This window comes from Euleptes europaea, chromosome 1 (assembly GCF_029931775.1).
Source record: "Euleptes europaea isolate rEulEur1 chromosome 1, rEulEur1.hap1, whole genome shotgun sequence".
NCBI classification, from domain to species: Eukaryota; Metazoa; Chordata; class Lepidosauria; order Squamata; family Sphaerodactylidae; genus Euleptes; species Euleptes europaea.
This window is the reverse complement of record NC_079312.1, coordinates 115,193,241-115,207,252: the sequence shown is the minus strand read 5'-3', so window position 1 is coordinate 115,207,252 and position 14,012 is coordinate 115,193,241. Positions and strand designations below refer to the sequence as shown.

Here is a 14,012-nt window from a genome sequence, read left to right as displayed (position 1 = left end):
GGTACCCTGGAATACAGACACGTACTCCGTAAGTATATGAAGGTCCACATGTGACATCTGAATGAACGTGCAAATATGGAAACAGGTATGTACGCAAAGCATCTATGTGCACATCTGCCTCTATGGCCCAGTGTGCGCTTGTGTACATGACTGTCTGTCTGCGTGTGCATGAAAATGTGTGAATGAGTCAGGGTATGTGATGGCATATACACATCTACTGTGCAGGTATTATGAAATATGCTATGATATATGCAAATGTGTGTATTGGTATGCACACAGTGCGGGGCACTCTCAGTGTCGATGACTCTGCCGTGCTCAGTTGTGCTCCCTGCCAATCAGCCCTGACACCTGCTCCCAGCATCTATCATGTCATCCGTCCTCCCCCTGCCTTTCATTCCCCAGGTTATGCCCTAAGCCGCTTTTATCACCCGTTGCTGGCTTGGTGGATCCCCAGTGCTGTTGACTGTGAGGCGTCAGAGCTGGTCACACCCTGAGATGAGCGTTGATTTGATTTGTTTCGAAGCCACTCGGCAGCTGGAAGGAAAAGGGGCAGGAATGGATGTTAAAGAGGTTAGGAGGCTATGCCTGCCCTGTCCTGCTCTTCTCTGCTTCATCTGTGAGGAGAAACCAAAGGGGCGTTAGCAGGGAGGGGGAGGGGACACACCCTGTGATACTGACCCTCCCCTGTAGACCCTACCCCCAAGGGAGAACGTCAAGAAACCAAAGGACAAGGAGCAAACCTCTCTGTACACCCCAGGCAATACAGAGAGGGAAGGAAGGAGGGTGTATGAGCTGCTGACCCAGGGAGGAGGGACATCCAAAACCTGGCACTTCAGCCTGGATTAGGAATGCCAAATAGCACTAAGGAGGAGCTCAGGGGCTGCGGTACCCGGAGTGGTCAGGAGGTTCTGTTAAGGTGTTTTGAAACGAGGAGTACACTTTCAAGAAAGGAACTTGTCCTGACAAGAGACAGCTTGCAGCCTTATACTGAACGCCCCCACCCCGCCCCATGGCCCAAAAGCCACAGATGAGTTAACATGGCCTAGTTATGGAAAGGAGCCACCTTGCAGAATAAACTACATTTGTTGCATTAGCACAAATGAAATGCATCGGTTCCAGGTGATAAAGAACCCTCGTGAAATTACCATATTCCTCCTGCTTCTCATATTCCATAGTACCTGGCAAACATCTCACTGGCCAAAGAAACAGCCTGTCCTTCACTCAGTCTGTTGGAGCATGACATCATCTGCCCCGGTCTTGTTTCCCTCTGGAAAGAACAGTTGCACACCACTGACTTCTCAGAAGAGGTCTGTTAAGTCAGTGTCTCCCTATTTCCCTTTTTACCCAAGGATAAATGGAGTAGGCTCAACTTCAGTTCCCTGGGCGCCATGGGCTCTTGGTGTGGACCCCAACAGGTTTGTGCTTAAAAGAAATGGGAGTGGTGGTAGAAACACATACCGAATACACATGCCCCACATTCAATAACCATGCATACGTATACATACAGGGCCAGAAATTCCTGTGCTCAGAAATTCACATATACCATGTCAGCATTCACAGAGATGTCCACACACTGGTATGCACACACACAAATGGCCACCCATCTACTTACAAGCATACAAAGCAAGGGTATAAACATGTAAACAATGACAGCCACGTCTTTGGAGAAGCCATGCCCCACAGTCACCCTCCACTTGTTTCTCTGTTGGGAAGAGGTACTAGTACACCTCCATCTCCTTTCGCTGCTCCTTAGTGCTGCCAAAACTGCACTCCAAACTGGTTCCCACCTCCGGGTTGATTATTGTGACTCTTTTGCAAAATCATACAGAACCACCCACACCTCTATAAGCACACTCCAATACACTGAATCATGCATAGGCACACACATTCAGAGTTTGTGTGCATGCTTTGCACACAAACGTGGGAACGGTCATATGCATAAAGCGTTATCCATATGAGCACCCATGGTATATGCATTGGCCAATGCATATACACACTCAGGTCATAAGTGTATATGGCAAGTGTATTGCCCTCATAGGCACTCACCCAATGCACCACGTATGCACATTCACTAGGGATGAGACAGGTGCTACAGAACCACACATATCCTCATAAGACGCATAGCTATTGCAAACATACATTGCTTACTGAGAGCATGTATGTTCAAGCACATATACCTTGCATACACAGATGTGTAGACCTGCACACATACAGTGATATTCTCTCTTCCGAGGGGTCAGTGCTACCCTGCGTTTTTCACTTCTCTGAAAAATGGCTTTGGTGTAGGGTGGGGCTGTGATGCAGAGATGACTGGGTACCCCTCTGAAGAAAGGCCTATGTTGTGCTAAAATCAGCCAATGTAGGGAAAGAAGCCGAGAATAGACCATTTGTAAGCACCCTCCCTAAGGGATCTGGGGTCCAATAATAGCCTAGAAACTGAGCTGGTGTTCAACCTCCACCCTAAATCCGGGCAAAAAGAACGCAGTGTCCAGAAATATTATGCCTCAGATTTAAAACCACAATTTTCTCCGCAATTAAGTACTTGAAATCCAAGTATGCAGGGCATCAGAAGGGAAGACAAGGCAGATAAACTAAGGCAGCAGCCAGGGTAACCCATGTGAGCACAGATCTTCAGCTCAGTTTCCCAGATTTAATTCTCTTCGCAGAAGTCAACAGTTTGTTCCATCCCGCCAAGCCACTGGACTACTCTCTTCTGCACCACAGAAATAGAAGTCGGGGTTCCCTGCTCCAGGTCTAGCGAATGCTTCTTCCAAACACATCCTCCCTGGATGTTACGCACCTATATTGGCTGGATGTGCATGAAGGGGGAGGGAAGTCTCTCCTCCCTGGTCAGCTTGGGGGTCTTATTTGGAGCAAGGACAGAAATAAGGTAAAAGCGTTAGAGTACAATGAGAAATGGACTCACTGTAGGGCACACAGTCATACTGGACCTCCAGGTACTTGTAAGTGCCAGGGCAGGGGTCTGGGAAAGCGTCTGAGCCAGCCACAACCACACACTGCGTCCGATTATTGCACCTGCACAAGGAAAAAGAGAGGAACGGGTCATTAAGGCAGCAATACATTGCGTTGTTCAAAAAGAAGCCGCTAGATGGCACTGGTTGACACCCAGTGTTGCATATTTCAGAATCTTTTTAAGAACTGCTGCATTGCTATTTTGCTTCGGATACAAATGATATTTTCAGGTACGGAGCTGTGGGCAGGAACCGCTGTTACAGGAGTCCTGAGTTATAAAGCACAGACGGGGAGCGCTTCATTCACCCCATTCCAGAACCAGCCCAAAGAAGTCTTTATGTACGTCAGACACAGATAAATCCATGCTACTTTAGATTTCCGCTGCTATGAAAGAAAGGCTACAGACCAAAGACGGTAGCTAGCATTTGACTGCTGTGATATTGTGTAAAGATGGACAACCCTGTAACTGTAGGGATCTCTGACCTACGTGCAAGCAAACTAAATTCCCATGTTGAACATCAAGTACACGTCCATTAACCCACATGTGCATGGGGCATCCGTGAGATACTAAACCATCTATGTTCTTTTGTTGGTCCAAGTAATGCTTCTAACCACCTTTTTGTGCAAATACTCAAAGGGGAGACCTCCTATATATCACCCAGATTTCACTGTCATTCACAACCCACAAGCTTCCATGCAGGAATGAGATGGGGCTCTGCCATTCCTTAACATGCAACCAGATAATATGGTCCATCCTGCCAAAACTTGCTCTATCCTATTAAGAAAACCTTGAGCTTGTTCTCAGCTTCCTCCAGTGAATGGCACCCAGGAAAGTAATATTATTAGCTGGTCCCTACGTACTGAACTGCTGAACACAAAAACCACAGACCCAGAGCACAGCTGGCCACTTAAAAACAGCCCCATTTATTTATTTAGTCCACCTTTTCATGCAACGATTATCAGATAGAGCGGATAGCCCCTCGGCTACCCCGCTTCTCATTGTTAGTTTCTCGCCCTCGTCCGGGCCCAGAAGGAGAGGAGGCGCGAGAAGCGCTGCCCCCCATTTCCCCGCTTCGTTAGCTCCTGCCACCTGCTCTCCCTGGAAAGGCTGATGCAACAGGCAAGGGAGGTTGGAGGGGGGACTCCCAGGGGCTGTCGGCTGCCAAAGCAACTGGAGCAGGTAACAGCCCCGGTCTCCGGGGGCAGGACAGCCGCCACCTGCTTTGCTACCACGGAGTTTGCCAGGTAAATGGTTGGGCACGGGATGAGGGGGTGGCACTTCCAGCACCACAACCTGGTCTGGAGAAGAGGAGGTTGAGGGGGGGGGGACATTATTGCTCTCTTTAAGTATTTGAAGGACTATCACTTAGAGGAGGGCGGGGAGCTGTTCCTGTTGGCAGTAGAGGATAGGACTCGTAATAATTGAGGGCGGAAAGGTATCGGCTGGATATTAGGGAAAAATTTTTTTACGGTTAAGAGTTGTTCAACAGTGGTATCAGCTACCTAGGAAGGTGGTGAGCTCCCCCTCACTGGCAGTCTTTAAGCAGAGGCTGGACAAACATTTCTCAGGGATGCTCTAGGCTGATCCTGCATTGAGCAGGGGTTTGGACTAGATGGCCTCTTTGACCCCTTCCAACTCTATAATTCTATGATTCTATGACACACACACAAATCCAGTGCCCAGGTGCTTTCTCGGGGCTTCCTGGGTGGAATGCTCATTCCTTGCAATCATCATCTTAGCCTTCAACGAAGCTAGTCCCATTTGGAGGGAGGGGTGGTCTTCAACAGAGGAAGTTAGAAACAAGGGTTGAGACGTGAAGATCCAAAGTGGGGCAGGGTGGGGTGGAACAATAATAAATAGTTAGGAAAGAAGGGAACAGAGCAAACAATTTTTCTGATGCACTGTTAAGGTACAGATATTGCTCACTGCAGAGAATACTGCAAAATTCTTTCAAATGTCCAAACGTGAGAAAATATTATTTACCTATAGCTGATACCATACATATGAAAATGTAAAACAATCATATGCAAACTAGCTACTGCCTGTTGCTTGCAAGCTTCCATTGGTTGAGCTGCTGAAATCTCATGGAATGTTCAAGAACAATCTCTGCATCCGCTTTTCCCACATCATGCACAATCCTGTAAAATTCTAGTGTTCTCCGTTCGCCATCTTTTCTTCCAGAATGAACAAAAGCCCCAAGTTATTGTCGAAGGCTTTCACGGTCAGAGTTCATTGGTTCTTGTAGGTTATCCGGGCTGTGTAACCGTGGTCTTGGAATTTTCTTTCCTGAAGTTTCGCCAGCAACTGTGGCAGGCATCTTCAGAGTAGTAACACTGTCCTTCAGTGTTACTACTCTGAAGATGCCTGCCACAGTTGCTGGCGAAACGTCAGGAAAGAAAATTCCAAGACCACGGTTACACAGCCCGGATAACCTACAAGAACCAAAAAGCCCCAAGTGCTTTACCTTTTCCTTGCAGGAAAGGAGCCCTGATTCTTTTGACTGGCTTTTTTTTTCTGCACATGACATCCTTTATGGGTAGCCGGAGAGTAAAGAAAAAAGATGCCAGGGAAAGGGGGCTCACACTGGCCCTAGTGATAATCAAAGGACAATGTCACTGGCAAGAATGAAGTGAACTAAGAGGGAAGGGAGAGCTGACGGTTAAGCTCAAGGAGCAGGTCAAGCCAAAACGTCTAAGGTAGAAGGAGGCTCAGCATCTGATACGGATTTGAACCAGTCACATCTTTGGCTGCAGATCGTATCGCAGCCACAGTTGCTTGGTGCACTCCTCACAGCATTAGAGGTACCAATCTGTCCTTCTCCAAGACCCCAACCTGCTGTGTACCTAAGCATTCCTTATCAAAACAGGAGCACTGGCCTCCATGTTGAAGGGGACCAAATAAATCCCCCAGGTCACAGGAAACCACATCTATGACCAGTGAAGTGTAATATGTTGAACTAGTGGTAGGGTGGGGAATATTTATTTCTCCTGGGTTGTGTTGAATATCAATGGGGACCAGCTCTGAGAAATTATCCCCAGGCTTTTTGAAGAAGATTTGGTTTTTATACCTCCCCCGCCCCACAACAGACAACTTGTGAGTTTGGTGGGGCTGAGAGAGTTCTGAGAGAACTATGACTAGGCCAAGGTCACCCAGCTGGCTTCATGCGGAGGAGTGGAGAAACCAGATTAGAGTCCGCCTCTCATGTGGAGGAGTGGGGAATCAAACCCGGTTCTCTGATTAGAGACCACCGCTCTTAACCACTACATTGTGCTGTCTCTCATGTTTGTTGCGCTGAGCATGCCAGGAAGACTGCTGACCATTTCACAGGGGTTTACTTCTGAAGGGGCACGCAAGAGAGTCAGAATCGACGTGTTATGAGAGAAAGTCGCTGTGACTGTAAATAGAGAACAACCTGCATCAGACTCACTAAAGGTTATGCTTCCCAGTCTGAACTGTCCTTTGTTCCTGCACTGTATATTGAAATTATTATCTATTTTATAGCTTTCACTTCAAACTCCTAGCAGACTTCCCTATCAGATATCATAGTCAATACCCCGGAGCCCTGGCTAATTGTGCTAAGATTTCAAGTGGATGTGTCCTTTCCTGCCACTTTCTCATTGTTTAATCTACATGTTAATTAGTTCTTGATTAACTTGGAAATTTCAAACAAATGCTAGTGATTCTGCCCAGTATGGGATAATGATATCACTCTAGACGAAACCTTCTATACATGCTCTGTTCCTTGGGTCTTTTTCTGTGTATCATGCATTTATTAATGTAATATGTCAAGACTGGAAGATCCTCAACTGGAATTTAAGCTTACATATCTGAGGCAGCACCCCTTGTGATAGCACAAGGCAAGGGAGGGGACTGCATGTTTGAATATTCCACCATACACACACACAAAATGTATATGTGGAAAGAAGGCCTAGGAGAAGGGTCCTACCCACTCTTCCTCCTGGCGCCCTTATTTTCTACATGCAGGGAGTTTTTATGAGGAGAGCATTCAAATATGCAAACAATGCAATCCCTGCATGGTGTAGTGGTTAAGAGCGGCAGACTCTTAATCTGGTGAATTGGGTTGGTTTCCCTGCTCCTCCACATGAAGACTGCTGTGTGACCTTGGGCCAGTCACAGTTCCCTCAGAACTTTCTCAGCCCCACCTACCTCACAAGGTGTTTGTTATGGGGAGGGGAAGGTGATTTTATGCCGCTCTGAGACTCCTTAGAAGTAGAGAAAAGCAGGATATAAAAACCAACTCCTCCTACTCCTCTTCTTCTTTATTCTAAAGGGCATGTCTTTGACAGCAGGGTCCAGGAAAAGCAATACCTGCCGTCTGATATTTCTTAACACACAGTTTTATTCTGAATCTCAGGTGGGTAGTGCCCTGTTGTAGCTGCTCAGTTATACTGGGTAGTAAAAGGATCGAGCTAGCACATTGAGTTGGGCAAGGCGAATACGTTCCACTTTCGCACTAGGAATTACCCCACCAACTCTATCCTCCCTTCATACATGAGATTTCTCACAATTCCTAGTCATAGTCCAGCTTTTATGCTCGCCAGATTGAATGTCCTGCTGACAGCTGAACTGAGAAGACAATTTGATAAAACTCCATTCTCAAACAGGCTATGTGCTTGTGCATCAGGAGCAATCGAGACGATAGATCTATGATTTTGTGATCAATGGTCCGCACCCAGGGCCCTCTGGATTGCTCCTATTCTATCAAGACACCATCTTCCTGCTGACTCCTGGGTGGTTCCATTACTGATGGGAGACTTGGTCCCAGAAATAACCAGAGGTGTCGCCAAATATTTGACAATAGTACTGTCTTTAAAGACATGATAAAGTTAAATTATGTGGTAAACAGAGATATTATCAATGTACTGTTTATACCGCTATCCCTATAAAGTTATTTATTTATTGTTATATTTGTAATTTTAAAATGATTTATGAATCCAGATTTTAAAGTAATATTGTCTATAATATTTTGACATTCTATAATGTTGTAAATATTGTTTTTATCAAGATCTTTGGTCAGATGAGCTTGAAATAAAAAGGAAAGGGTAGCAAAAGGCACATAGTCAAAGACTTGTCTACCTGTTTCAAGGCTAAGCTCTGGTACTTGAAGGCATGTTAATGGGGATAAGCCCATAATGTGCACAATTGTTAGCCTACCAAGACAAACACAGCATCGCAGCATGGAATCCTATCAAGGGGCTCAATACAAATCCTTCATCTGTCTTCCTGCGACTTCAAAAATCAGCAGGGCTGACAAGGAAAGCATCTTTCAGACCACATAACCCAGAGGATAGACTGCATTCAACTTGAGGGGAAATCGTATGTTGTGCAGACCTGGACCAAACCCTGGCTTAAATTAAGCCCAGTGATCCAGTTGCCTTGGAAATCCCACAGACTTTTAACAGGAGCCCCTCTGGGGCAAATGGATTGTGGATTGCCGGTTAAGCAAAAGGTAAAGCTGCTTAGCAACAGAAAATATTTGTATAATTATTGGTTAATGCTTGATGACAGAAATAAAAACCCAAACAGGATGTCCCTGCTTCGATTATGGTATTGGAAACAAATTGATCATCTAATATTGTTAATAACCATTAGTTGGTATATTTTGCAGTTAAGTACAATTAGAGTTGTTCCCTGTACTCCAGTTCTAAAAACAGAAGTGCCAGGTATCAAATCCACTTGGAAGCCAGACCCTCTGACTTAAAATAATTATCTCCCAGAAATAGGTGTGCAAGCGGCTGGCTGCTCTTCAGTAATGAGGAAAATTCATCCTGCACATGCTCAGAGTTACTCTGTTCAGTGTTACGATTACTCTACTTGCTCATGGCTCAGCCCTCACAATATGCCTTGCAGAACTGAGCCCTAGTTAAAAAAAAAACCCCAAAAACCAGCTTAAACTGACGAATTGAAAGCCCCTATCTTGAGAAAAACCTGTATATTAACGGACTCAGGTTCACCACATGCCCAGATTGCCCATTAGCAATTGTGTGCAAAAAGCTACACTGCCACTGAGGATCTGAATGCATGGCAAACGCAAACAATCACAACATGCTCATTCAATGTAGGCTGGCAAAAAATTAAAATCTGAAACAAGCCAAAAAAAATCAGTGCCAAAGAAATGTAACATGCATTCACTTGCTCCGCTGATTCTTTGCAAATGTCCCCAGCAAGCTTTTGGAAAGGGGAAAAAATGAATCATTCAGTATCACGTCTTTGTTTGTTGACTGCATGTTTGTTTGCTGCGACTTCTGGAATTCCCCTCCTATCAAAGGCAATGATCTGGTTTATGTCACTCCATCTCCTATGCTATTCTTCTGTTTTACATACATGTCACCCCTCTACAAACAAGTATCGCACAGAGCCTTTCTGCTCCTGTACTTCTCAGAGAGAGAGAGAGAGAGAGAGAGAGAGAGAGAGAGAGAGAGAGAGAGAGAGAGAGAGAGAAAGAGAGAGAGAGAGAGAGAGAGAGAGAGAGAGAGAGAGAGAGAGAGAGAGAGAGAGAGAGAGAGAGCCTTCCCTTCCCCACCACAGGCACCCTGTGAAGTAGGTGGGGCTGAGAGAGTGACTTGCCCAAGGTCACCCAGCTGGCTTCGTGTGTAGGAGTGGGGAAACAAATCCAGTTCACCAGATTAGCCTCCGCCTCTCATGTGGAAGAGTGGGGAATCAAACCCGGTTCTCCAGATCAGAGTCCACTGCTCCAAACCACCGCTCTTAACCACTACACCACGCTGGCTATATATATATATATAGCCAGTGTGGCTATACACACACACCTATACGTGTATGTGTGTATATATATATATACATGTATATTTTATTTCAGATGTACAATTTGTTCAGCTTTCATTTTTCTCCACTGCACTAGAATCTCTTGTTACGGTTTCTTTGACATGGATCAGGGGAAAGAAGTCAGGACCCCTAGGACGTTTGGGGTCAACAGAGATAGAGACAAGGAACTGTGAAGCATAGACAGGAACTGGAAATTGCACTGAGCGAAGAAATGCCAGATTGTCTTTTGTTTTAAAGTGTTTATCAGAAATCCTCCATATGCGTGTCCTCCCCCAACATGAAACCAAGTAAAATAAATAAACAAGTAAAAGAAAACAAAGTCCAGATTTCCAGAGTTCTGCAGCAGTTTACCTGATTCTTCACCGGAGGCTACGCTGCATACTTTGTTTGCAACATGATCATAGTAATCCTTCATTTCTGTAGAGTCAAAATAAACAACAAATGCGGCCCACAGAAGTGCTTTTTGGGACACTTCATATCTAGCCTGTCTCATGACATTTGCAAGCTCTGCAAACAACAGCATTTCCTTACACTGTCAGCAGCTGACTGCCTGAAAAACTGCCTAAGCGTATTCAAAATTCTTGAAAACAACTAGAGATAGGAGATGATTCAAGTAGCCAGTCATGCTAAGCAAAGAGGTAAAATTCACAGGAATACATGAAGTGCTAAGTAGATGTGTGAGAGACACCCTATGAGGAGAATAGACATCCAGGGCATCAAGCCTGTCTTCGTGAAAGTCATCATTAAAAAGTAGCAACCCTACCTTCCCTGCATGGTGTTTACTAAGCAAACACCTTTACTGTTGGGTTAATTAAGATATAGTATGTTTCATGGTAAAACTCAATTTTTTTTTTTTTTACTGTCTAACCAACAGAGTCTCAAGATATGTTGTAGAGGTCCGATTATGGCTTCTTCCATATTGAAAAATTGTTATCTCTTGGATTTATGTCAGTTGTTTTAGGGCTCAACTAGCTGAGGGCCCAACTACACATTACATGTCCTCACATCATATCCAGGCCAACCATGAGAATTGTATTTCAGTCATGCGCTGGGAGTTCCCTGCTGGGAACTCCATTCCCAGGCATGTGTGGTTTGGATTGGATTGGAAACACAGAATGTTAGCTTAGACAGCTGTTTCCTGAACTGAAAAGGCTTGGGATTTGCCACACAGGCAAAATCATGTACTCTTTTAGGGTACACATAGGTTTCTCCAGCTGGGAGTTAAATTGTGGAACTCCCTGCCCCAGGATGTGGTGATGGCTGCCAACTTGGAAGGCTTTAAGAGGGGAGTGGACATGTTCATGGAGGAGAGGAGTATTCATGGCTACTAGTAAAAATGGATACTAGTCATGATGCATACCTATTCTCTCCAGGATCAGAGGAGCATGCCTATTATATTAGGTGCTTTGGAACACAGGCAGGATACTGCTGCTGCAGTTGCCTTGTTTGTGGACTTCCTAGAGGCACCTGGTTGGCCACTGTGTGAACAGACTGCTGGACTTGATGGACTTTGGTCTGATCCAGCATGGCCTTTCTTATGTTCTTATGGGAGCTGTTTCATGTTGGGGAAATGGTATGGGGGGGGGGAAAGAGAAGATCTAAACCCCCTCTCCCTAAACGCCGTGGTCTGAATCAGTGTCCTGCTTAGCTGGGAGCTGAATTCCAATTGTGGAAGTGCATGTCTGACGAAACATGGCAGACCTGGGCACAACACAAGGACTGCATAACGAGTAATTAGGCCCAGAGATGGTGGAGATACGTGATCAGATCCCCAGTATCTTCGCATTTCTTTTAACAGTGACTGAATAGGGGGGGGAGGAAGGACAGCCAGACTGGAGTGGGATCTTAGCTGTGGGGGGTGGTTTAACCCTTTCCCCTATGTTGATTTCCTTATATAAATTGCTGTCTTCCCTACACTAGCTGCTATTTGCTGTGCTAGAAAAAACTCAGGCACTTTCTCTTTGTGGGTGGGGGAGGCATAATTTATACTTGGAAGCAGTATGAAGGAAAAAGGGTTAAAGATATCCTGCACCATGATTCCAGTGGAAACTGGAGCTTCCCGTGTGTGCTTTTAAAAAAAGGAGATGGGTGGTCGAAACACAGCCTTCCAATGTGTCCTCTAATTTTACCCTTAGCTTTGTTTGGGGAAGAATTTGTGTGTTTAGGCAGAAGGGTTCACAGGAAAGTATGAGTTGCTGATTCGTTAAATAAGATATGAACTTAGAGGAATCATTGAGTAGAAATAACGGGTGGTAAACTTCAGGATATCTGATGAGTGAAGCCCTAATTAAGACACTGTAGCCATTCCTTTCTCAGCCATATGATCTTTTAGTTGTTTGGGAGGTGACAGTTCTACAGCCAGGAGTTCCACATTCTTCTTGATGAGCTTGTTTCTTCAGCCAGCGTGGTGTAGATGTTAAGAGCAGTGGACTCTAATCTGGAAAACTGGGTTTGTTTCCCCACTCCTCCACATGAGTGGCGGGCTCTAATATGGTGAACCGGGTTGGTTTCCCCACTCCTACACATGAAGCCAGCTGGGTTTTCTTGGGCTAGTCACAGTTCTTTCTGAACTCTCTCTCCCCCATCTACCTCTCAGGGTGTCTGTTGTGAGGCAGGAAGGGAAGGTGATTGTAAACCGGTTTGATTCTTCCTTAAGTGGTAGAAAAAGTCGGCATATAAAAACCAACTCTTCTTCCTCCTCCTCCTCTTCTTCTTTTTTTCCTTCTTCCTGTCTTTTCAGAGTCAGGCACTAACCCATCCTTTTTGTCCATTTAATATAAACACTTTCTTGATCAGCCTCCATTGACCAAAGTGAAAATTGATCTGTCCAGTTAACCATATTTTCAGATTTCTCAGCTAGGCTTGAGGGTTGTGAGCAGACTTGGTGAGATTATCCATTTCCTTTCATTGCTTGGCTACTCATTAATACCTATGTAGTCATCCTAATTGCAGAAAACCCTTGAAAAACTAGGGCAAAAGCAAATTGGTCTAGTGATGGTATAACATGATTGATTCAGGCTGAAAAGTATTGTAAATTGTCCTACCTCTGATTTTTCAAAAGGACCACATATTGGCTTGAATCAAGATGTCACAACCTCGTATTTCAAACCAGGTGCGATTTTGAAATGGTATGACACACCCTGAAGGGAAAGGCAGCTAGGGAAGAGAAAACACTACCCCAACCTCCACTTAAGTCTTACAGCTGCTCTTACCTTTGGGACATGATTTTGAAGGCGTCGGGAAGGTAGCACTGGACGTTCTCCATCTGGAAGGGATCAGCGTCGCAGATCTTGTCGTCTGTGCGCCCATAGTTGGCATTCTCCACCATGATGACATCACTGCCTGGACAACGCAGCTCAATCGGATAGCCCTCACATGCCAGTTCCCGCCGAACCAGACCAAAGGGTAGGCCGGCACGGCTTAGACCTGCTGGAATACGAAAAGAGAGAGGGAGGCTTCAAGCCTCTGATGCCACTTGATTTCTGCAGTTCCAGTTCGTCTCCTGATTGATTTCTGTAATTTCCCCCTAGACTTAGGTATGCAGAGCACATACCATTATAACACAGAGCTGAAAAGCAGAACTTGAAGGTTGTTTTCTCAGCTTTGGAGACTAACGGGCTACAGAAAAGGCCTTCTAAACCAGGATTTTTGGCTCTTCTCTATTAGAGCCAGCGTGGTGTAGTGGTTAAGAGGGGCAGACTCTAATCTGGAGAACCAGGTTTGATTCCCCGATCAGCCACATGAAGCCTGCTGGGTGACCTTGGGCTAGTCACAGTTCTCTCTGAGCTCTCTCAGCCCCACCTATCTCACAAGGTATCTGTTGTAGGGAGAGGAAGGCAAGGCAATTGTAAGCCAGCTTGAGACTCCTTAAAGGTAGAGAAAATCGGGGTATAAAAACCAACTCTTCTTCTATTATCTATACACAACCTGAAGAGTACCTCCCTACTTCCAAGCCAGTTCTTCTTTTCGATGCATAAAACAAAACATTAAGCGTGTGGGATCCCTTCTTCCTGCACTGTGGCATGTCTGTATATTTGTACGTCTGTACGTGGAGCGATGCTTGCCCTGACATTAAGAAGTAAAAAAAATAGAGACCTTGGCCCCATTTGCTGGGCTAAGTTGTATATTCAAACTAAGCTCCACAGACTCAGGCAGATGTGTCTTTAAAAACCCAGACATGTTTTTCACAAAGCTCTTGGCTCCACGCACCACCCGTGACCCACTTTACAGG

General features: G+C 45.4%; 1 protein-coding gene across 3 annotated transcripts in view; it reads right to left on the bottom strand.

Moving 5' to 3' along the window:
• ADGRL1 (adhesion G protein-coupled receptor L1) overlaps positions 1 to 14,012 on the bottom strand; it is a 151,817-nt gene that overhangs the window by 46,856 nt on the left and 90,949 nt on the right. For all 3 annotated transcript variants that reach the window (XM_056851003.1, XM_056851011.1, XM_056851019.1), the window contains exons 3-4: positions 12,994 to 13,210; positions 2,927 to 3,036 (exon numbers count right to left, since the gene is read on the bottom strand). In XM_056851003.1, the coding sequence (XP_056706981.1) occupies positions 2,927 to 3,036; positions 12,994 to 13,210 (327 nt within the window). The remainder of the gene's footprint in view (positions 1 to 2,926; positions 3,037 to 12,993; positions 13,211 to 14,012) is intronic.